At 54.4% G+C, this 24,937-nt stretch overlaps 2 protein-coding genes across 2 annotated transcripts; one reads left to right on the top strand and one right to left on the bottom strand.

The window, feature by feature from the left end:
- Nucleotides 1-2,103: 2,103 nt before the first annotated feature.
- Nucleotides 2,104-7,701, bottom strand: PLA2G2F (phospholipase A2, group IIF). Its single transcript, XM_004679365.1, has 5 exons — nt 7,586-7,701; nt 6,933-6,982; nt 5,119-5,263; nt 4,182-4,292; nt 2,104-2,311 (listed from the first exon to the last, which is right to left on the bottom strand). Exons 1-5 carry the CDS (start codon nt 7,699-7,701, stop codon nt 2,104-2,106), a joined length of 630 nt encoding a protein of 209 aa, XP_004679422.1.
- An 11,588-nt stretch (nt 7,702-19,289) lies between these two features.
- Nucleotides 19,290-24,346, top strand: LOC101635660 (group IID secretory phospholipase A2). Its single transcript, XM_004679364.2, has 4 exons — nt 19,290-19,329; nt 22,205-22,349; nt 22,991-23,097; nt 24,201-24,346. Exons 1-4 carry the CDS (start codon nt 19,290-19,292, stop codon nt 24,344-24,346), a joined length of 438 nt encoding a protein of 145 aa, XP_004679421.1.
- Nucleotides 24,347-24,937: the final 591 nt, after the last annotated feature.

Genomic DNA, 24,937 nt, shown 5'->3' with positions numbered 1-24,937 from the left:
TGTGCCAGCTGCGTGGTGCCAGGGAGACCCAGGAAGGAGCCACTGAGTCCTTCCCCAGCTTCTTTCAGCCCGGGGAGGACCCCCGGTGGAGTGGAGGCAGAGGCCTTTGTTATTGGGCTGGGTGGGCTGAGCCTGTGCAGAGTCCCTGGGGGTTGCAGCACAGGGAGAATCCAGGGTCAGCAGGGGGCAGGCAATACCAGAGCCTCCTCCCAACACACTGACCAGACTCTGGGGAGGGAGGGTGTGTGCCCTTGAGGGACCTGGTGGGAAGCCCGTGCTCCTGGGGGCACAGGACCCAGGCCTCTAGGGGGCTCCACCTGGCTTGGTGGGCTTCTGATGGGACCTGATAAGCTCAGCCCCCAGCATCCAGGAGAAGGCAGCCTGTTTGCTGGGCTCGGAAGAGGATGGGCAGGCCAGGTCTGGGCCCAGGGCCCACAGTCCACACTCGGCCAGGCCGGCAGGGCGGTGAACCCCTGCACACGCCGTGACAGCACATCCCCGGTTCTTGAGGCTGTGTTCCAGAAGCCGCATCTTGGCTCCGACACCTCTGGAGGTGTTCTCCCCACCCCCAAGCCTTCTGCTCCCACTCCTCTCTGCTGCCTCTCCCCAGGTCCTCGGGGACCCTGCCATGGTGGGCAGGGCTTCCTGGAGACTTGGTGGTGGCTGTCTCCAGGGGGACACAGCTCTGTACCCCAAGGGCCTGAGGAGCTGACATTATAAAGAAGCAGGGCTGAGGCCCGGCACACTGGCAAATTGGGGGCAGCAGACCACAGCAGACCACAGCAGACCACTGCCTTGAGGCCGGAAGCCAGGGCAAGGAAGGGCAGGAGTCAGACTCACTAGTGAGAGGCCACGCTGGGCACAGCCTGAAGGCCAGTGCTCTTCCTCTCTGCCATGTCCCAGAGCCCAGCCGGAACCCGAGGGACCCCACATCCCAAGGCACCCCCACCGAACCCGAGGGACCCCACATCCCAAGGCACCCCCACCGAAACCGAGGGACCCACATCCCAAGGCACCCCTAGCCAGCATGGTGACCCCCTTCTCCTGTTGACATGCCTGGCCGGCGAGTCTGGCCTCCACCTCGCCCCAGCAGTCTCACACTGCCCCTCCCTTCTCATTTCACCTTGCTGCTCCCTCCCTCCTGCCTTCTGGAAGCTTCCAGTAGCCTCTGCCTTTGTTTCCCCCTTCCCTGGGGACAGCCCTGCCCTGGCTGCCTCCTATTGAGAGTTTGTGGCCCCCTGCAGCCCTGACTCTGCCTGTCCAAGGAGAGAGATGTCCTCATCCTTCCTCCCTCCTGGCTGCTGTGGGGTGGAGGGGGATGAGGGGCCTGCAGGAGCACTGACCGGCCCTTGCCTGGGACAGCAGGCTCAGGGGGGCCTGGAGTCAGGGGTTGCTCTTAGTGTGGTGGTAACCAGAGTGTAGAGGCCAGGGCTTTGGGGAGGGTGGGGGGCTGTGAGTGCTGGGGTCCTCTTTGACTGTGCCCTCATCTTAGTCCCCGGGGCATGTCCTTGGGCCTGTGGGCTCTGTCAGTGCCCAAGAGCCTGTCTGAGGCACTTTGGGAACTGGGGCTGGATTTCCGGCTGGGAAGCCAGCACCGTGACTAGCCTATAGGATCTGGACCTGACTCCCAGGCCACCTGCTCCTTAACAGGGCTCCAGAGTGGCCCCAAGGCCCCTGAGGCACCCCACTGCAGCCAAGGGGTCCCCAGGCCCGGCCAAGTGACCAGTACTCTGTCTTCCGGGACCTTGGTCCTAGGACACACAACCTGTGAGGGGACTGTGTTGGCCCCTCAGGGCCTGGTCTCCAAGCCCTCGGGGCCCAGCCCCAGGGTGAGACTAAACCAAGCTGGGACCATAGCAGAGCACCCCCACCCCGGCCTGTCAGAGGCACTCCCACCCCCCTCGGGCTTCACCTTCCACACTCTGGAGAGCCCCCCTCACCCCCACCCCCCACCACGCGAGGCCCAGTCTTCCTGAGTCCCCTGGGGCCAGTCTCCCTGGGGGGCTCCAGGAAGGGGCAGTGGGCAGCCGGGCCCCCACCTCCACCTGCCCTGGTCTCTGGAGCCGGAAGCTCCTCCCCTCTTCTCTGTCAGGCCCCTCAGCACTAAGGGGGCACCGGAGACGCTAGGGAGATGGGTGGGCAGGCCACTTCCTCGGGGGGCGGCTCGTAGATGCTGCAGTTGGGCGTGGGGCCCCGGCAGTAGATGTTGAGGTAGTTGCGATGCTCCTCGTTGTACGTCTGGTTCTGCAGGCACAAGACCAGGCTCTTGTCACACTCGCAGGTCTGCTGGTCGCACTCGGTCACGTTGATCCTGCCTGTGGGGAGGGAGTGTCCGACTCTGAGGGTTCTCGGAGTGGGGGCTTTCGAGTGGGGTCCCCTCACCCCACCCAGGCTGGCAGGCTCAGCAGCTCTCGGCCCCAGAAGCTCTGGTGCATGTGAATAGCCGAGAGCCACAGAGGTCCCACCTGTTACTGAGGAGCTGGGGAAACCGAGGCCCGGCAGGGAGTCATAGGTTTGCCTAAGTCACCCAAGTACCAAAGGCAGAACTGGGATAGGGTCTTGGGTCACCCAGGACACCACCTGGGTGGGCAGGTCCAGAGAGGACACGCACAAAGCCACGCTAGCGTGTGGTGAAGCATTAGTGTCACTGCCGCTGCTCTGTTGTTTTCTCACACGGCTCTCAGCCGTAGGTGTGCGACAGAACCAGGTCGAGCATACGGCCAGGCTCAAGCCCAGTCTGGGCGGGGCCTGAGAATGTGCATTCCTAGCAAGTCCCCGGCACACTGAGGCTGCAGGCCAGGCAGCACCCGGGAGGACCAGCTGCCCACTTGCCCGCTGCTGTCCACACCTCTCCAGCTTTCCAGGAGCACAGCCTTTTCTCTTAAGAGAAACTCTCAGGCTTCCCTGGTGGCACAGGGGTTAAAGTCTCAGTGCTGTCTCCAGCCGCTGTGGTGCAAGTTCGATCCCCGCCCAGGGGGTGACCCACATGGTGCAGCCCTGTCATGCCCGCTGCTCCCCTCAGCAGTGTGTTTCAACCAATCCACTTGTTCTGCTCCCCACTCTGTGTCTGGTGAATCCACCCCCCCAGCCCCCCACACCTCTGGCCTACACCCCATTCTTGTATACATAAATAAATAAAATAAATCTTTAAAAGAAAAAGACAAAAGAGAAACTGCAGAAGGTCAAGAGACCAAAAGCTGGAAGAAAAGCCACATAACTATACAAGGGCCTGCGGACCCACTAAGCACCCCCACATGCTCCTTACTTCTCCAGTAACTGACATGGTACCCCCAGGAATCCCCAGGAAACCTCTGCTTGGGCTGGTCCATTGCCGGTGAACTGACAGGACATCCTCCCACCCCCCAAGCCCTCAAACCCTGCAGCTCAGGCAGCCCCGGGCAGTTTGAACAGCAGAATACAGAGACAGCAGAGTCTTAAGACTTGTTCAGCGCCCCAGGCTTCTTCCCAGAGAACACCCGTGAGCTCCTTGCCTGGCTGGGCTGCTCCTGAGCTATTAGTGAGGGGATGTGCGCAGAGCCTGCTTAAGAATGCTAACGGGGTGGGGGGACCCCACCGGGTCTGGTGCCTTTAGCTTGCATTCCTGGAACACAGGGGTCTACCTTCTAGTGAGAGAACTAGAGAAAACTGTGATCCACAGAGGGAGAAGGGCCCGCCCAGGGAGGCGCCATGGCAGCCCCTGGCCCGTCCAGTCTCAGAGCTACGCATCCGGCCCACCGGCGCCACTGACTCGCCAGCACTCCTTAAGCTTAGGGCAGCAGGGCTACAGGACCAGGTGCAGGTTCAGACCTGGGAGGTGTGGGCAGACCAGGAGGCGTGGGCAGAGCCTCTGCCAGGCTGCTCGACTGCACCAAGAATCAAAAACAAGAGATCTGGATAATCTGCATTTGAGACCAACAAATGTTTTCCTATCGCCCGTGTATCACATCCCCTCCTTATGCTAATTTTTAATTGTATGCAAATACTAATTAATTTGGACTAATTCGTTATAGCGTAAGTATCTCTCCTGCAGTATTTGGGACATAATTATAAAAGCATATTTTGCTGTTTGTCTGAAATTCAGCTTTGACCGGGCAGCCCGTCTGTCCCCTCACAGCCCTCCTGGACCCTGCACAGCTGGGGTGGGGGAGGTTTGGCTCCCCCAGGGGGCCGGGGAGGGGGACTCACTGCAGACAATCATGCTGTTCTCGATGGTGTGTTCATAGTGGTCCACGTAGGGGTGGCAGCGCTGGTCAAAGAGCTTCTGGTAGCAGCAGTCATGGGCATGGCAGCACCTAGGGGTGGGGAGAGGGGAGCAGGCGTGGCCAGCTGGGCCCCCCAAGCCACTGAGACTCCCTCACAGCCCAGACTGTCAGACGGAGGCCTCCAGCTACTGGCCGAGGCCACACCGACAAGCAGAAGGTCCATGCTCCAGCTTCTTATTCCCCCCACCTGCTTTGTCCTTCTCCCCAGGGGACCCTGCCAGGTGGTCCAGGTAGGGGCATGTCAGGCGAGAAGAAACCACTATAACCAGGGAGAACTGAGGGCTGGAGGGCTGAGCCGGGCAGGGGCAAGGGCCAGGGGACAGGAAGCGAGTGGGGGGGCTGCCCCATCCCCTGCGAGGGGAACCCGTCAGTGTGCCTTTATTGCGTCTCCTGCTCCCGAGTGGCAGCAGACTGGGTGCTGGTTGCTTTGGGGGAGACAGGAGCGGACAAGCCCCGGGTGCCGCTGCAGCTGCTGGAGGAAGCACCGTCCTCCGGTGTCCAGTCTCCGGTGTCCAGTCGGAGGGAGGTTTGTGGAGCAGCTGTGCGACTTTTACGGCAGGGGTGGAGGGCAGGTGGGCAGGGGTGGAGGGCAGGTGGGCAGGGGAGGGTGGGGCCTGGGCAAGGACTGAGGGGTGCACGTGAAGTGTTCCTTCCTGCTGAGAGCCTGAGGTCAAACGTCTCCACGTTCAAGACCATGGACATGGACCCTAGTAGAATAGAAAGCACCCGAGACAGTGGGGAGGACCTAGGTCACGTGAAAGGTCACTACGCACGGCCCCTCCCCCACTCAGGGACAAGCTCGGCTGACCTTCACTGCCCCGCTCTGTCCCGCCAGGGCCCTGGCTCCCGCGCCTACCAGTCCACCTCGTCCATGGGCAGGCCGTGGCCCCCCAGCCCGCAGTAGCAGCCGTAGCCCACGTAGGACAGGATGGCGCTTCTCCCGGTCACGGCTTCCACCATGGACTTGAGGTTGAGCAGGCTGCTGTGGGCCGCAGACAGGACTGCGGAGAACCCGGGAAGGTGAGCTCCCGGCCCAGGGGGGCCGCTGCAGCCGGCTGCTGCCCTCCTACACCAGGGCTGGGCGGGGAGACAAGGAGCGAGAGGGAGGCCCACGGGCCTCACCCACACGCCTCCTTAGCCCAGGTCTGGAGAAAGCAGCAGGAGAGGGCTTTTCACTGGCTGAGTGCTCACTATCGCCAACAAGCCAGGGTATTTCCCCCAATTTACAGGCGAGGAGCCCCGATGGGATGGCAGGGAGGGGTCATCTCTGAGGTCCTGGCCTCCTCACTCCCCCAGCCTGAAGCTGACTCCCCATCTCCACCCCGCACCCACCCACTAGCTGCAGGTGTTAACCCACCCCTCCCCCGAAGCTTCCATCTGACCATCGGCTCCGTATGCCAGAGTAGAAACACCCCCGCTTCACACACACACAGCCCTCATGCACACACGTGCACGATCTCTTACAGTCACACACCTCAAACTTTCCTCCACGCAGCACACACCTGTACACACTCACCCATAAACACGTACACAACTCACTCACCCTTACCGACCTCACACACGCACAGCGCACACCCAACTTCCAGATCTCATGCACTCACGCATAATCACCACCACGCGCTCACGCACATTCACAGCCCACTTCACGCATGACACACACAGGCGCACTCACACCGTCTTCTACACGCTTCACGCCCACCACACACACTCAGACTCACACACTCTCCTGTGGCCGATCCCACTCAGACCAGCGCCCGACAAACTCATCTGTCACTCGCACACAGACCCACACTCCCCGGCCCACCCTGGTGCACACGCCTTCACGCTCACACTTCACACACACGTACTCACACTTCACAAACACGCACACACAGGGCGACGTCACGACCAAACTCAAGGCCACGTCCACACTCAAGCCGGGACAGAAGCCGAGTGTGTGTTCAGGCCTGAGGCACTGTCTGCGGCCAGTGGTCTGGGCCCAGCTAACTGGTTGTTTTCTAAATAACAGGTCAGTTTGCCCGGATTCCACCAGCAATTTCCCACGTCTGCCCACATTTAACCTTTTGTCGTTTCTGGTATTTCTTTTCCTCCGACCAGGCTGTGTTAAGGTGCCCGCTAACAGGCTAGACAGAATGCCAGGGGGTGGGTCACACCTACCAGGGCACCTGCTGCCCGCTCACCTGGGTGGGGGTAGCCAGAGTCATGTCAGGAGCCAAAGTGGGCTCAGTCTGATGCCCGGAACCCCCAAGACCTGCTGCGTCGTCTTCTTGTGGGCTCGCCAGCAGACACCCCTGCCACGCACCCCTACACACACACTCCTAATACACACCTCTCTGAACACACACACGCACTCCTGTGTACACACACACTCTTGTGTACACACACACTCCTGTGTAAACGCATTCCTAAATACACAAACGCGGGCCGGGCCTTGTGGGGTGCTCAGCGCTGGGCCCTGCCCCCCAGGCCCGCTCATAAACGCCACTCCCCCCGCGTGTTTACAGGTGGCTGCAGGAGGAAACAGCCAGAGAGAGGAAGACGGGCTGGGCAGGAAGTGGAGACCCGGAGACCCAGGTCTTGTGACCAATGGATGGAGAACTCTGGTCCCCAAGGTCTCAGGAGAACTTCAGGGTGGGGGATAGAATGGGGCTGCCCCAGGGCCTTACTCACCACTGCCAGCCAGGATGGCGATAGTGAAGAACTTCACGCCCAGGCTAGATCTGAGAGGAGAGACCCGAGGCCTGAGTCTGTCGCTCCACCTCCCTGCAGGTCCTTCTAGCTGCTCCATCACAGGAGCCCCCAATGCCGTCCCCTGGTGTCCAGTTGCTACTGCCCCGTCGCTGTGATTGGCACCTCCAGGAAGACCCCCAGGAGGGCAGGTCCACGTGGCAGACCCCACGAGTGGGGCCTCCCCTTCTGAGCAAGAACACCCTCCATGCATCGACACCCAGAGCTCACGGTCCCATCAGCTGTGGAGACCAGAAGGAAGTCCCTCCCCACTCACACTGGCGGGTCACGTGACCTTGGCTGCTGTCTGGGTCTTGCACTCGGGGCCCAGAGACCCGGGTCCCTGGGTCTTTGTTCTGCTTCTCTTCCAAAAGGCTGTGTAAGCTGATAGATTTCTTAGCCTCTTTGGGCTTCAAGTGCCTCATGAGAACGGACCAGAGACCCCTAAGCCTCTCCTAGTCCTGTGATGCAGTGACACATAGACCTTCAGGGACTCAGAGCTCCCCTTTCGGGAGAAGTGGGTCCCAGGAGCCAGCTCCCCTCGCTCATCCCTGCTCTTCTCCATGGAGGAGTGCACCCCAGGATATAGCACCTACCTGGACGTTCTCAAAGGTGTAGGGGCCCTGAGGTTTGGTTCTCTCGACACAGAGGTGTGTCTACCCAGCGCCTTCTTCCTGAACCCTTTGGGGTTGGCCTGAGCCCCATCTGCCATGTTCTGGATCTCTGGAGGCCAGCAACATAAGGCTCGCAAGGTCCAAGATCCTCTCCAAGGGCTCCTGGAAGCAGGCCCCAGCTTCACGCTCTCTTGCACACTGGCCGGGTAGTGCCAGGGCCGTGCCCCTGGGCAGGAGGCAGGTGACACATGCCCTAGAAAAGGAGGCCCCACCTCCTCCCTCCCACTGCCACCGCATGCCTGCCCACAGCCGCCGGTAAAGTCCCACCCCAGGGTGCTCCGGCCTACAGGCACCAAGGTTTAAGAATCCAAACTGCAGCTGCCACTCCCACACCCACCCCGCACCCCACCACCAGAGCTGAGCATCTGGAGTCACTTCAGTGGGTTTGCTCTAGAACAGACTCCCCTGGCCTTAAAATAATTTGCAGAGATTGGAGAGCAAAGCTGTGCTTGCCCCCGCACATCGTGTAAAGGAGCTTAAAGAACTCTGAACATACCTGTTACCAAACTGCATCCAGGTGCATTTTGTTCGTATTTCTCAGGTTGAAAAATCCACAGAATATATTCATCTGTGCTATATTATGGTCTTTACAGGACTCTTAAAATAATACGATGTTTTTCTACAGCTTTAACATATTATTTTTCAACGCCATGTTTGGGTAACTTTACACATTGGCGTTGATCTTTTTTAATGAAAAATTAATTTGCTCCAAAAATCAGGCGGTGGGGTTCTTTAGTCTAGAAATCCCCCCTTTTGGTTTGCCTACAAGTCTAGTTTATTTCTCTTCAGGCCATTCACAGCTAGAATATATGTATGTTTTGTGACAATACAGAAGGGAAAATTTTTTTATGTGGTTTCTTTAAAGGTGGAGGGAAAAAAGAAACGTTTTGACATTCAGGTGGGCAACTCCAGGCACTTGCGGATTTCAGGTTCTGGATCTAGGTGTGCGGATTTCAGGTTCTGGATCTAGGTGTGGGAGAGGAAGCAAACTTCCCCCTAGCCTCCTCAGGCTGGCCAAATAATCCAATTAAAATCAGACAGACTAGCAGGAGAAAATAACCAGCTTAGTTACAAACCTACAGGAAATCTACATAGACACAGGATTCCAAAGACACATAGGCAAAATGAATATATATATACACTGGGCTAAAGCATGGTGCTTAGGATGGGGCCTGGGGCTTCCAGGGGAGAAAAGGGGGGGCTGTGATAATGAGGCTCAGCAGGTGACATCTTGGCAAAAGCAGATGCCCTGTGATTAACTCCATGTCTGCCTGCCACATGGGCAGGGTTTGTCTTGGGTTGTTAGTTTTTTGTTTGTTTTTTAATTTCTTGTGCTAACATTAATTCTGGTTAAGGTTCCAATATTCTTATGTTCTTCCTTCTAGGTAGTTAGAGGGGTGGTAAAAGTGTCTCATGAACTTCAACTAACCTCAGCTGAAAATAATCTTCGTGCCAAAGTGGCCGGTCTTAGAGGAAACCTGCTCTGAATACCTTCGCAACTTTTATTATCTTTCCTCCTATTTTCTCTTTGTGTGAATTTACTTAAAAGCAAAAAGTACCTCTGTAACAACTGCTTACAGTTTGAAAAACAGTAAGTTCCACAGTCATCAGGAAAAAATAATGTCCAGGTGCCAACACCTCGCTAAGACCAGGGGGCCTGGGCACGTGCATCTGGCAGGAAGCCCCCAGCTCACAAGTGGAAGGGGACCCTGCCGGGTCTGGAGCCCCTACTTGGTGTCTCTATGCCTCTCTGTGGGGGCTGGTCTGGGCCTGCGAGGGGGTTGAGCAACCTTGGAACCAACAGTAGCCTCCGCCTCCACCTGTGTTTCTCTCTACACCCCTCCAAGTTTTGACAACCAAAAATGTCTGTAGCCATTGCCAGATATACCCTGAGGGGGCACAGTTGTTGACTCTGGCTGGGGCATGGGGGTCAGTGCCAGGTACCTTTTGTTTGAGGATACCGGTAATGGGAAGATGGGGCAGAAGAGGAGCAGAGCGAGGTGGGGCACTGGGAGCCCCTGAAGGTATACCATCACACCACAGGGGCTCCAACCCAACACACCCACTCCTCAGCTCTGAGAGGCTGGTGGGTCAGTTTCTATTCCACATGGCACCCCCCCTTTTATCAGCCTTCCTCCCAACCTCCTCTCTATGGATCCAGGCCCTTCTCTTCCCAAGAAGTCTCCCTAGAGAAACCCACTGCATCCCATCATCCACCCCTATACAGGAAGGTATAATTGCACTTGCTGACACATTCTTTGTAAGCATCTATATGTGTTTGGGTTTGTGAATCTCAGATTGGGGATCCCAGAGAACAGGGGCCTATAATTTCCTCCAGAAGCCCAGGGGTTCCTGTAGGACAGGGGTTCTTTCTATCTCATCAGATTGGGAGTACCAGAAGATGTCGGGCAGACAACGAGACTGGTCTCTGCCTTCACTTGTCTACACAGAGCTTGGTTTCAGCTCTTGCTTCAATTTTTGCATACGCCTCTTAATGATACCACTCACTCCGAAGGAGGAAGAACCCAAAAGTCCACATACTGAAGATACAGCCTCCAACCTACAGGTAACCAGGGGAAACTTAGATGGATGCCTAGGAGGCCACAGCTGGCTCTGGGGGAGGAGTCCTGGGGCCTCTGCACAGCCCTATTGCCATTTTCTCTCCTGCATTCCCACTGGCTGTTCAGGTTGGGCTAGTCTGCAGAAAATAAGTTCTCCCCTTTCCCCGCCCTCCCTCTACCAAACACAGGATGCTCAATACTAGGAGTCAATAATAGACTGGTCCACCCAGTAATTCCACTTCTGGGGCTGTAAACCAAGATGCAAACCTGGATTGTTCCCAAAGAAAGATGAGAAAGGATACCGACTGTGTTATTTTTTATGATGGCCCTCCAAAATCAGAAACAACTTAGGTAATAACTGAGTTTAGCAAGGTTGCAGAATATGAGATGAAAATAAGAAATCAAATTATACTTATCCACACTAGCAATGAACAATAGGACACTGAAAAAAATACATTTACAACAATATCCAAATGTATAAAGCATTTAGGGAGAAATCTGACAAAATATTTGGAAGACTGGTACATTGAAACTATAAAACTATAAGCAAAACTATAAGCAAATCAAGGAATATCAAAATAAATGCAAGGCATACCATGTTCATGAATAAAATGCTTAATGTTATTAAGCTTCATCCTTATCATTTGCTCTAAAGAGTCAATGCAATCCTAACCAAAATCCTAACAGACTTTTCGTAGAAATTGAAAAGACCTAGACTACCAAATCAACTTTGAAAAGAAGAACAAAGTTGCAGGATCTAATACTATCCAATTTTAAGATTTTATAAATTTACTCTAATTTATTCAGTGTGGACTGGTATTAGACAATCCCGAATTAGATCTTTTTTACAAAGATGAAAAGCTCATTCCATGGTGGGAGAATAATTTTACAACAATGGTCATAGAATTAGATCAGAAAATCAATTAGGAAAAATTGGCTCTCAGTATGGAAAGCAGGAGGGAAGGGAGAAAGGGAAGAAGAGAGTTTCCATTCATACCTCTCACTATATACAAAAATCAGAATGGATTATATTTCAGCAAGGTGCTAAGTGTGATATATTTATATAATGGTACAGTACTCAAGAGTTAAAAGGAATAAAATATTGATACATGTATAACATGAATGAGTCTTGAAAAGATCATGTTAAGTGAAAGAAGCCTGTGACAAAAGGCCACATGTTACATGATTTAATTTATATGCAGTGTCCAGAACAGGCAGTCTATAGAGACAGAAAATAGAGTGGTTGTCTAGAGATGGGGGGGCGGGGAAGGGGGGATGGTACACAGAGTTGGATGTTGAGGGGTTTCCTTTAGGGACAGGGAAAATGTTCTAAAACTAGACTGTGGTAATGGTTGTGTGGACCAAGGAAAGTATCATCTACATTTCTCTCTGTTGCAAAACATCTACGCCTGCCCTGCCAGGACCGCCTCAAGAGGTCAGAGTCAGCTGGCCAGTGATTCTTGTCCACTGTGAAGACACCTTGGGTGAGAAAAAAAGGAACATCCATTATCTGGAGGCTGAGCGCCTGTCACGTTTGTGAGCTGCAGGAAGGAGCTGGAGTTAATAAAGAAGGAGCTGGCCTGTCTGTGCCCCATTTTGCTAGGATACTTTTAGGATGACAGATTCCAATGTCCTAAGGTCCTTACATCCTCCAAACACAGATGGCTCTGACTGAACCAGCTCTGTGAGGCCAGGGGTGACTTTGCAGTTACAAGCAATTTTCTCCTTTTTTCAGGAACTGAGCTTGTTAGAAATGAAACTCCTTTATTTAACTGACAATGTTAGAGATTAGTTAGATGTTGTCTCTGTTAAGAAAAATCGCTTATGTCTTCATTCTGTGTCTACCACTTACCTGTAGAAACAGAGGTCACAAGCTTTGAGGGAGGGGACCATCCTCACTTTGATGTTGGTCTCCTGGGCCCGGGTTCTCAGTGCGGCTCTTAATACCCTCATGACTAAATTTCTCCTTTACTAAATTTATTTTTTTTTTACAACTATGATTGTTTCAGCAATAGTTGTATAACTGAAAATGGAAAAAAAAAATAACAACCACCATCAAATTACAAACTGGAAATGAGTGAATGGTGTGGGCTGCAAATGACATTTCAATAAAGCTGTGTTTTAAATGGACCACATCATTCTGACATGTTATATGAATGAACCTTGCAGGTATAAAGTTAGATGAAATAAACCAGTTATGAAAGGACAGAACTGTAAAATACAACACATATGAGGAGCTTAGAGAGTCAAATTCACTGACAGAAAGTAGAACCAGGGACTGGGGAGGGGAGGAGTGGGGAGTGAAGGTTTAATGGGGGTAGTTTCATTTCTGAGAAATGAAGAGTTCTTTGGATTAGGATGGGAGTGTCTGTGAGACTGAACATACTGCCAGTAAATTGTACACTCAGAAAGAGCTAAGATGGCCAATTTTATGTTAAGCACATTTTATCAAAAATTTTTAGAATACGTTTTTTAAAAATTGGATCATAGCCTTAGATATAAAGCTTAAATTTTTTAACTTCTAGAATAAAATATAGGAGAAAAACCCTGTGACCTTGTGTTAGACAGATTGCATAAGGCAATACCAAAAGCACGATATATGGAGGAAAAAAACTGGCCTTCAAGAAACTTAAATTTCAACTTTTTAAATGATCCTATTAATGGGCCCTCCCTGGTGGTACAGTGGGTTAAGGTGCAGCACTGCAAGCTAGCTGCAGCGCTTCAGTGTGAGTTCGATCCCTGCCCCAGAGGTGACCCACATGGCGTGGCAGACCTCTCCTGACCCGCCCGCTGCTCCCCTCAGCAGTGTACTTTGTCAATCTGCCTGTTCTGCTCCCCACTCTGTCTCTGGTGAATCCTCTCACACACACCCCACCTCTGGCCTGTACCCTAGTTCTGTATGAATAAATAAATCTTAAAAAAAAAAGATCCTATTAAAAGAAAGAAAAGATATCACCAGCGAGAAGAGAAGAAAGCAAATCATATATCTGATAAAAGATATATGATTTATAAAAAGTGCTCTCAACAGTAAGAGAACAATCTACTTTTAAAAGATGAGCAAAAGATTTTTAACAGAGTCTTCACCAAAGAAGAGATAAATCTAAAATAAATCAAATTAGTGCCCCCTCCAAATCCTTGGTATCATTAGTTATCAGAAAAATAAAACTAAATACCCCTTGAGATTCTACTATCAGAGACCCTAAAATTAAAGACACCACCCACCCACATTCTGTTGATGAAACTTTTATATACCCATGGGAAGGTGGGGAGGGGTGTAAAATGGTACAACCACTTTAGAAAGCAAAAAGCAGTTTGGTAGCTTCTTACCTACCAAATATACAGTCACTCCATAGCTATGTACTTCCCCAGAAGAAAGGAAATACAAGAAAGACTTCTACTTAAAAGTTCATGGCAACTTTATTCCTAATAGCCAAAAGCTATCAACAACCCAAATATACATTCACTGGGATAAGGGTCAACTCTGGTCAGTACAATGGAAGCTTCTATCATGCGAGCTGACTTCCAAAAGGTGTTGGAGTCATGGGGATGTTTTCTATCATGACCAGGGAAGTGTACATCTGTCAAAACTCACTAAACTTGAAATAAGTACATTTTGGTTTATGTAACCGGTAACTCAGGCAGTTGACTTGAAAAGAAGGTATTTTTAAGAAACACATCATTTCTATATTTACAGCAAAAGTGTTGCAATATGCTGAGTATTATATATGTGTGCATATCTGTGTATGTCTAAATATTTACAATCTGTTGATCTATCTATGGAGAGAGAGAGAGAGAGACTTTCCAAATAATTCCTAATCTTGAAGCATTGGCTATGGAGGAGGGATGCAGGCATCGAAGACTATTGTTTCCATTTTACGCAGGTGGAAACAGAGGCAGCGAGCTGGGAAGGCTGTGTCTGGGCCCTGTGAGTCACGGCAGCTGGGGATATACCAGCAACCACTCCCTCAGCCCTGTTTCTGCCCCTCAACGGCTGTGCGTGTTCACTTCATGGGAAGGAAAAGGGATCAGGCAGAAGAAGGCAATGGCTAACAGCTGCTCACCTCCTCCAGGAAGCCCACCTGTGCATCCAGTACTCTCTCCCGGCTCTCTTAAGATCTGGGGCCAGCATTACAGAGTACCACAGACTCGAGGCTTAAAGAACAGAAATGTGTTTTCTCACAGTTGTGAAGGCAAGAAGTCAGAGTTGGTGCCGCCGAGGGCTGTCTCTGGCTGACGTAGGCCATCTTCTCTTCCAACCCCTTCCCTCTGGCCCTCATCTAAACACACTGATTATACTAGACTAGGTCCGCCCTAATGACCTCCTTTTAACTTAATTACCTCTTAATCGCTGTCTCCAATAGAGTCCCATTCTGAGGTACTGGGACTAGAACGTGAACATGTAAGTTTGCAAGAAACCCAAAACTACCCACAGCAGCCCCCCTGGAGGGCAAATCCTACTTGGGGTGAGACTTGGATGTGGTCTGCTGAGAAGAATATTGACCCTGTAGGGCCCTGCCCACCCCATCTGCAAATGGCAGGAGTCCCGTGCCAACATGCTAAAAACTACGCTTTGGGAGGGAGCGGGGCCCGCGGGGGCCAAGCGGTGTCCTTGGGGCAGTGACTGGTGTCGGGGCTAAGCCTTTCACCAAGCCGCCTAACGCACGACGCTCTGGGGCATCGACTAACAGCAAGAAATGCTTCTGCTCCTTGTCCTGCCCACAGAGTGGCAGCCCCTCCTCCAGATAGTCTTGCTGGTTTTTTTCTGGAAGGTTCTGGAGAAGCTTCTGGAAACCTAGGTTACCTCACAGTCGTCTCTGCTTCCCCTCCCCCCACTCCACTGCGTTCCCAGCAGCCTCTGCACCCACCGCTGCTGGCTCTCAGGTGTGCGGTGCGATCAACCTCCCTGCAGTCTCAGTCACTCCATGCCCCAAACATGGAAGGGGCAACCCCCCAGCCCACCCCACTCCAGGTTGGCATCCTTCTGTCCCCTGTCCCCTCTGAACCCTGCCCTGTGACCATAGCCTGTGCCTGGAGTTTCGTGAGGTTCGCTCCGGAGGGCTCAGGCTGAATCCACCCACTACCTTGCTGCCCGCCATCAAGCCGCAATTTTAACTCCACAGGCTCACAACCTGCGTCCACACAAATGGCTGTGCGGCCCCACCCACACCCTAGGACAGGCCCCCCACCCCCACGCCCCAGTCAGTTTGAAGTGTCTGGTCACGCTGGGGACACTGAGAGTCTACAGGCAGGGGCCTGTCTTCCTCCTTCCTTCTGCTGCCAACACGGTGTGCTGAGCCGGCCTGGGCCTAGCGCAGTGTAGGAGCTCAGGAAATGCCTGTGAATGGAATGATTTGCTGGCTCCCGTGGGATTTCTTAGAGACACAGTCTGCCTCGCATAAGCTAATACTAAAAACAACACCTGGTACCATTACTGAGCATTTGCTGTGTACAGATCCTGCATCATCTATGCCTCATAGCTCAGCACCTCCAAGACCCCCCTAGTGGGCCTCTAGCTGGCTTACCCAACGAGTAAACAGGAGGGGTCTGTCTGACCCAGGACTCCTGAATGCCCGGGCGCTGCAGACCCCCGCCCCGGCCAGATGCAGCCTGGGAAGGCAGCAGGGCCAGTCTGGACACAAAACAAAAGCTCGAGCTGTGACCGGCTCCAGGCTGCTGAGCAGGGGGATTTCAAGCAGTTTTGAAAGTACATTCTGGGGTCACTAGTGCGAGCTTGAGCCACTCAGAATGGCCTGAGAGGCCAAAGTGGAAATCCCCCATGGTGGAGGCCAGCTCTGCATCGCTTAGAAAGGAGGGCCTCTGGGCTCAGCTGTGAGGTTAGGTGAATTTGCTTAGCCCCTGTTTTTTCCTTTTTTTAAGATTTATTGATTTATGCATACAGAACTGGGATACAGCTAGAGGTGCAGGGCAGTGAGAGGACTCCAGAGACAGAGCGGGGAGCAGAACAGGCAGATAACAAAGTCCACTGCTGAGGGGAGCAGCGGGCGGGCCAGGAGAGGTCTGCCACGCCATGGGGGTCAGCTCTGGGACGGGCAGGCACTGAAGCAGCCATGGCTTGGGCTTAGCTTAGCTTCGCAGTGCAGCGCTCCAACCCACTGCGCCACCAGGGAGGACCCGGCCCCTGGTTTTTAACAGAACTTTATATTCTTCCTGGGGGCGGGGGGGGGGCGCGCCACACACATGCATGTATAATTACCCCCTGTGAGCTGGTCATTTAATCTGTGATCATGACCGCAGCCTCTGTGGATGCCTCAGGCCCCATCTTTCAAGTGGGAGCCTCAGAGAGACACATGAAAGGCAGGTGATGCCGGGCTTCAGCTCGAATTCAAAGCCCATTCTGGCTGATAGCAAAGCTGGCATTTTCTCTCTACCAGGCAATCTCAGTTCAGCATCGAGAAGCCTACCTGACCCTCCAGCAGGGTGTCCCCTCTGAAGCTGAAGCCCATTTCCTGCTACCATCATCTGCACCCCCATCACCCTCATCACCACCACCCTCAGGGGCACTCAGCTTAACAGAAGCATAACTTATATTCAGGACAACATACAAATTAAAAACGAATAGCAGAATAAATGTTCACAGTGTGAACACACCACAAGGTGACCCCCAGGAAACAAAACCTCGGCGGCTCCCGAAGCCCCTGGTCAGCCTCAGTCACCACCCTGTCGGCGAGCGACTGCCTCCCCACCTGTAAAAGCCACTTAGTTGGGCTGTGTGGGATAAACAGTTTGGCGGTCGGTACCCCCACGTCTGGCTCCTGGTGTTCTGTGCTGCATCAGCGTCTCGTGTGTCCCCCCCACATTGTGGTGTGTGGTTGTGGCTTGCTGGTGTGCTGTGACTGTCCACTGGCTGTACCCCTGTCTGTCCGTGCAGCCGCTGAAAGGCTTCAGGGTGGTTGGTTTGTTTTAAAGATGTATTGCACTTATTTATGCATACAAGAACTATAAGAACTATGGGGGCGGGGTGAGAGGATTCCCCAGAGACAATGGGGAGCAGAACAGGCAGTGACTGATACACACTGCTGAGGGGAGCAGCGGGGAGGCAGGAGAGGTCTGCTGCGCCATGTGGGTCACTCCCTGGTCAGGGTCCAACTCTTGCCACCTGAGTGGGCTAGTGATAGCGTGACAGTGCTGAGACTTTAACCCCTGCATCATCAGGGGTCCCGGCTTCCGTTTTTTTTTTTTTTTTTTTTTTAAGATTTATTTATTTATTCATTAGAACGGGGGTACAGGCCAGAGATGCCGCGGGTGAGAGGATTCACCAGAGACAAGGTGGGGAGCAGAAAAGGCAGATCGAGGAAGTACACTGCTGAGGGGAGCAGCGGGCGGGTCAGGAGAGGTCTGCTGTGCCATGTGGTCATCTCCGGGGCAGGCGGGGATCGAACTCATGCGGAAGTGGCTTAAGCTTCTTAGTGCTGTGCTTTAACCCGCTGTGCCACCAGGGAGGGCCCGGCTTCCGTTTTTAATCCAATGGCTTAGCCTCGGTGCAAGGGAAGTGGATCACCCCCCCCCACCACCACCACCACCACCACCAGGGATCTCAGGTCTCCTACTTCTAGTCTCTTCCCAGTTTCCTCCCCCTAAAATAGGGTCCACAACATCTCCTGGTTGGCTGGAAAGCTGAAACCAGATCAGAATCCCAGGGTACAGGCTGAGCAGACAGTAGCTTCTCCTGACAGCATTTTCACTCCCGCCTCCGAGCCCCCGCCACCGCCTGAGGGACTACAGCTCCGCGGTGTCACCAAGTGTTTCTCCTGTTGTGTCCAGGGAGCGAAAACACAGACGTTCACAGTTGCTGAAGGTGTGCAGAAGGTGGAAGTGAGAGGAGCTGGGTTTTCCCAGAAGTTTCCACACTGGATCTCTGCTGAGTGCTGGCAGGCATGAGCAGGCAGGGAGAGAACTGAGATGCCCTTACAGGAAAAGAATAGAAGAAAAGGTGATCTCTGGATTTAGTGTCAGCTGCGATGTGCACACGAAGAAGATGCTGGTGCGGCCGCAGCTCTCACGGCCCGAGCTCTAGCTAGAGACCCAGCCCTGCCCACAGCGCAGCCTTGTTTACTGCCCCGCAAGCCTAGAAAATAGCCTTGTTTACACCCCACTTTTACACATAAGGACATGGAAGGCCTGGAAGTGAGGCAGCAGTAATGCCGGGGTGGGGAGCAGGACGGGCAGCCGTGACCCAGGCTGTCTGGCTTTGGGGGGTCCCTCCCTCGCCCCTCCCCCTCCATGCAATGCTGCAGCATTGGAATGGCATTGTCTCTGCAGGTGAGACCTGGAGCAGGGGGTGGGGTCCAGGTGACCTCTCACCCCACAGCAATCAGAGGAGAGTGGACAATGGTCCTCTGAGGGCGCCCATTCCCCAGAGCTTGTGGAGGCAAAGTGAGTGGCCCCACAGCTGTGAGAGCTGCCGCCAGTGTGGGGACCCCAGAAACCCAGCTTCGCAGAGGTGCCTGGGGCTCTGGGTTCGGGACACTTGGTTCTGAGGCCTCCTTGTAGCATCTATCTCTCGCCTTCTCTGCCACTAGGGGTAAACCTTCTGGAATCAACAAAGGGCTTTGGGCCTCACTAAAGGACGTCGGCTGAGGTGGGTCCACCCACATGCCCCCACACCGCCCAGAGCCCGAGGACTGTTCTAGAGGTAAGAACACATCGTTTCACTGAAAGGAGGTGATGACCACATGGTGGGACGGCAGCGTAGTTGACGATCCCCCCAAAGCGACAGTCACAGCAGGCAAAGGTGTCAGCTCACACGTGGGCGCCTGACGCAAGGCTCACGCCATGTGTTTTTCAGTCAGAAATATTGATGGGGCTTGATGGCTTCCTATGTGATTTAAATTTTTGTCTTATTTATGTTTTCCAAATCTTCCACACTGAATATATGTGTTTCTTTGTAACCAAAATTTAAAATTCCCCAGTGTCAGAAAAGAGGAACCGGGAGCATTGTGGGCCTCCACTGGAGCAGACAGGGCGGGCTGCCCTGGGGCTGGGGGCCTGATATAAGGGCTGCCTGCTAGCCGTGGGCGGCTGTGCTCCTTCGCCGTGCTGGGATCATGGAGCTTCTCCTGCTGTGCACACTCGTGCTGTTTGCTGGTAAGTGGGACGGGATTGGAGACTAGGAGGGGAGCAGGGGTGCGGGTCGGCCCTTATCTCCTTCCTAAAGTTGCTGCTGTTCCAGCCCCCAGTGTCCTGAGTCCCCAGAACCCCAAGCCTCCCAGCCGCTGCAAGGAACCATCAGCAGCTGCCTCGATGGTGGCTTCAGCCTGAGCTCCCGGGGCCAAGCTGTGCGGCCCTCTGGGCGCTGTGGCGGTGAGGAAGTGGAGGCTGGGAGGCTGACGGCCTGCTGGCGTTTGGACACGGCTGCACAAATGAATGTCCCCTGCTCCCCTCCTCCCTCCTGCCCCCTGGACCCATAAATCGCATCTTTTCACATGCACAACTCTCTTGTGTCCACTACCTCTCCCAGAACCGAACAAAAATGTTCTCTTGACCTTTGGTGGAAAATGGGATTATTTCCTTTTTATCTTTTGCAGATCAAATGCAAAACTGTGGTTCTGAGCAAACTGGCTTTTTTCCCTTTTTGATCCATCTCGAAAGCTATGGCTGTAGATTGGCCTTTTTTATTTTTTATTTACATGTTAAGGGGACAGGTTTGTTAGCAAAGGAGAAAGAAAAGGAGAGACCACTGCATAGTCAGAGGTGGGCAGGAGCCGCCTTGAGCTTGCATTTTTTTTTTAAGATTTATTTATTTAAATAAATACATACATACAGAACTGGGGTACAGGCCAGAGGTGTGGTAGATTCACCAGAGACAGAGACGGGAGCAGAACAGACAGACTGACAAAGTCCACTGCTGAGGGGAGCAGCGGGCGGGTCAGAGAGGTCTGCCATGCCCTGTGGGTCAGCTCCCTGGTGGGGGATCGAACTTGTGCTGCAGTGGTTTCGGAGAGCTTCATAATGCGGTGCTTCAAACCGTTGCGCCACCAGGGAGAGCCCTGGCTTGCATTTTTAAATGTGGCTTTATGTTCTTCTGGGACTCCAAAATTCATAAAAGGAAACTACTTCCCGATACAGTAAAAAACGTTACGAAAATTGCAATCAAGCTGCAGGACCTCGCAGGAATTCACCTCTCAGACCTCAAGGCAGTGTTGAGAAAGATTAACCAAGGGCTGGCACCAGCGTTTCCCACGATACAACCACAGCTATATCACCCCACCTCGCGGTACCCTCATCTGTACCATGGGCACCCTCATTGGGGTGCTACACAATCCCTAATGAGAAAACGCATTCAAAGTGAATAGCAAGTAAAAATAAGGACACAATGGCGAGCCGGAGAGGAGCAGGAAGCCTCCAGAATGTGCCCTCCCACCCCCCACAGTCTAACTGTTGGGAGAAAGGACTCCCTCCCTCGCGCGGCAGCCAAGATGGGGAAACCCCACAACAGGCATTGCTGAGCTAAACAGCTCACCTAAACCCATTTCCATAGCTTGAGCTCCTTGGCTCCTCCGGCCTCACTATAAAATGACAGAGACCTCCCCAAAGCACGGTGAATCCAGTTAAATTCATCATCTGCCTGGGAGGGCGAGCGGCCTCACTCAGGTGTGACTGAAATGGGAAGAGCTAGACTCAGGGCAGAGTAAGGTGGGGTTGGGAGGCGCCCAACAGGCGAGATCCTGAGCTCAGTCCCTGGCGGCCCTTAGGGACTGAGCCTCTTTGCCACAGGCCTTCGGGGTGCTCACCACTGACTGGGGATCGGGAGGCCTGGCACCCCTCTGCAGCACGGCTGAGGCCTAGCAAGATGCCTCCGGCCCAGCGCGTCCAGCGTGGGCCACTGTGGGCAAGGAGGTGGCTGGGGGGGTCCCCCCCCACAGCAGGTTTGCGGGGACCAGACACTACCTGTCACTTAAGGCTGCAGTCCACTGTCACCTGTGTGGCCTCACCCCCGTCCCTGCCATGCCCTTTCTTCCCACCCCAACAATCCCCAGTGAGACTCACACCCTCCCCAGCCTCCCTCACTTACCTGAATTTGGGGGGCTCCATAACCAGAGGTCCCTGAGACTCTGGGCTCCGTCTGAGTTCACCTCTGGAAGTACGTGCGTATCTCAGCCCCCTCCTCATCTGGTCTCTTTCTCCCAGAGCCCTCTCTGAATTCATTGACTCAATATATTTTATTTCTCTTATTTCAGCAAAATACATCCCTCTCTTCCAATAAAATTAATTCCCCTCATAGTCAATTCTAACTAGCAGCTTTTAGAGCGGAAATGAAAAATATTCATGAAAATTGTTGATTTCTAAATCGCACCGCCTCCCAGGAGAGCCACATTTGCTCCAGGATGCGGGGGTGGGGCATGGAAGCTTCCAGAAAGGGGCCAAGGCCCAGTTGCTCTTTTCCCCACAGAGCAGAAACTCAGCGCCCACGGGTGGAGAATGAAACTACAGCGCCTTGGGCTTCAACCCAGACGCCACAGACTGGAGCAGTTCTCTGAGTCTTGGGCTGCTCGTTCATAAAAAGGGAATTGACAAAGAATTCCTGGTTTCTTAGGATTTTTGTTTTGTTTTTGTTTTATTTTATAACAGTTTATTTTTACATCATTTTGTACTTTTTTTTTTTTCATCTCAATTGTAATCCCCGCGGGTTTCCCATCACCATAATCCCGTGCACTTCCCTCCCCATTCCCCCACCATTCTGGTTTCTTAGTTTTAATAAACGGGCCGCAATGATGTCAGGCGATAACAGTAAAGGGAACTGGGTCCTAGGGTCCTCTGTGGGATCTTTGCAACAGCTACCCTGTGTCCCCAAGTGTTTATTCACAACAAAGACGTATTTATCTCGTGGGGTAGATGGGGCAGTGGCTTGATCAGGAAGGGACCCGCAGGGAGTCCGCACTGCTGGCGTTTGTGGTCACTTTACTACCAAGGGCCCCGGCTGGGTCCAGGCACAGCTGAGCTGCGTGTCCACCCCCTGCAGGCGTGATTCCAGCCCAGAGCTCGATCCTGAACCTGAACAGCATGATCCAGCGGGTGACCGGGAAGATCCCCTTCTTCTCCTACTGGCCCTACGGCTGCTACTGTGGCGTTGGCGGCAAAGGCCAACCCAAGGACGCCTCGGACTGGTAACCCCTCCCGGCCAGGCCCTCGCGGTCTGTGCTCGCCTCTCCCACACTCTCGACCCTCCTCTCCCCCAGCCTCTGTCCCCGCCCCCCACTCCAGGATGCACACTGTGCTGCTCACTGGGACGCAGCTGAGCGCCAACACCTGGACTCCGTCCAGGGCTCGGAGTCCCCTGGAGGCCTCTTTGCAAGCCCCAGCTGGTGACACACCCACCCACACGCCCCACGCGCCCCTGCAGATTTTCGCCATCGCCTGATGTGATCTTCACCACCACCCTGGGAATCAGCCAGGCCCTGGGTCACCTCCCATATCCATCACGTACAAGCTGTGTGGCCTCGGGGAAGTGGCTCGGCCTCTCTGAGTTTCGCTTTTCTCGTCTGTGAAATGGGAGCATTACTAATACTTCCATTACTGGAGGGTAGTGGGGATTAAGAGGGAATCGTAGACAAAGCGGGATCCTGCCGCACAGGAGTCCCTTGATGGTGTCAGCTAGCATGACAGAGACCACAGCCCCGCCGGCTTCGACTCTCCTAAGTGGACTCAGTTTCCTCTTGTGGGGTGCAGGCAGCCAGAGCAGAGTGAGTCAAGGCTCGATGGTGCAGCGGCGCCCACACCTGCCTCAGCTCCCGCCCTCTCTCCCCAGGTGCTGTAGGGTACACGACTGCTGCTATGCCCACCTGATGCACCACGGGTGCCAGATTTTCTGGGACAAATACAAGTACAACATTTCCCAGGGGAACATCCAGTGCTGTGAGTGCCCGGGACTCGGGGGTGCAGGTGGACGCAGGAAGGGCGTTCTGGCTTTCACTGCCTTCCTAGGCTGTGTGACAGTGCACAAGCCACTCGACCTCTCTGTTTTCTCATGTGTCCAAATGGCTTATGGAGGAAAGGCAGGAAGGAGGGTGGGAGGATGGAGAGGGCCAGTATGACTTTGACCCCTTCAGGGTCACCCCGGGCCCACCCTGGACCAGCTCTGTGACCTTGAGCACGTTGCTAGCCCTCTCTGAGCCTTGGTGTGCTGCCTGGAAGCTCAGAGTGGCACTCTACCCAATAAAGTGAATGCAAGAGCCACCGTGAGAGCAGACAAGGGGCCTGGCGGAGGGAGGCCTGCGGCAGAGGGCGTGCGGATGGCCACTCAGGCCAGAGGACACTGTCACTGCTGAGCCTCCCGGCAGCCCAGCACGGGGCACAGCCAGGGAAACAGACGCCAGAAGTGCCCAGGGCCCCACAGCACCACGCCACACCTGGGCTGGAGCCAGCTTCCCCAGCGAGGAGACCGTAGCAGGTCCCAGGCGGGAACTGGATGGCGCATCCTGGGTGGGGGCTTTACTAGCAAGGCCAACATTTTGTCGTGCATTCTGAGCCTTTTACCTTCCTACCTGAAGAAGCAATTCTCAAGGAGCTGCATTACCCCAGACAATGGAGCCAAAGCTCCCGTCCTTGCACCTCCTGGTCCCTCTGCCCGGAACCCAGCCCCCCACCGCTGCTGTCCTTCCCTAACGGGGAAACGCTTCAGCCGGCGACTCAGAGGCGCTCCTGTGCCACCAGGCTGCCGCTCTGTGTCCGTCCTGCCTTCCACGCGTGTCTGTGCTCGTATGTGCCCGAGTATCTGCCACCCCCACGAGTGTGACCTCATTGTCTATTGAATCACTCCGTGCCCCCTCCCCCACCACAGCTGGCAGGCGCTCACCTGCTCACCGAGCACCACCAACCGCACTCAGGAGCCATGCCCGCGCTTAAGGTGCCCAAGTCAGAGCCCTGGCAGCTGCGCTGGGTGCCCGAAGCTAGCAAAGACTGCCAGCCGGGCCCCCTCTCAGGGAGGAGCAGGCGCTGAACCCCTCCTCCCCCCACAGCCACCAAGGGGAGCTGGTGTCAGAAGAAGCTGTGCGCCTGTGACAAGGAGGTGGCCCTCTGCCTGAAGCGGAACCTGGGCACCTACCAGAATCGCTTGCGCTACTACTGGCGGCCCCACTGCCAGGGCCCGACCCCCGAGTGCTAGAGCCCGCCTGCTACCCCGCACCCTGTGCCGGGCCCCCCACAGCACATCCCACCCCCAGACCTAGCCACATCCCCCTGCAACCAGCTGGGCTGCTTTAAAACACTCTGGTGGAGGGAGGGACTCGGCTTCCCCCCTGCCCCCCCCCCCCCCCCCCAACTGCCCCTCTGGAACCTTCTAGACCCTCTGAAGGTAGAAGGGGTCTTAGGAAAGCCCAGACCAGGAGCCCCAGGGATGAAGTTTGGGTCAAAACAGGAGACGTGGGGTCAGGGTGTGGGGGGGGGGCTGTGGGCCCAGCTCAGCCCCCCCACCCCCCTATGCACTGTCCCCCACTGTCTCTAAAGGGCTACTCCTTAACCCCCCAGGCCCTCTCCGTCCCCCTCCGCGTCGCAGCTTGCATGCGTGTTGGGCACTCAAATGCTTGGTCCTGTCTCCCTCGCTCCCCGAGCTGGGCTTGGAGGTCCTGTGTTGGGGTGCCGGGGTGCGACTAGGACTCGGCTGCACCTCTCACGTCCAACACAAGTGATTGGAACCAAGAAAGCAAGAAGGGGCCCCATAAATGCAACGACGGGTGGGAGCAAGCCAGCTCCTGAC

The sequence above is a fragment of the Condylura cristata genome, unplaced genomic scaffold, assembly GCF_000260355.1.
Source record: "Condylura cristata isolate star-nosed mole 26May11 unplaced genomic scaffold, ConCri1.0 scaffold00008, whole genome shotgun sequence".
Classification (NCBI taxonomy): domain Eukaryota; kingdom Metazoa; phylum Chordata; class Mammalia; order Eulipotyphla; family Talpidae; genus Condylura; species Condylura cristata.
This window is presented reverse-complemented; position numbering and strand designations above follow the sequence as displayed.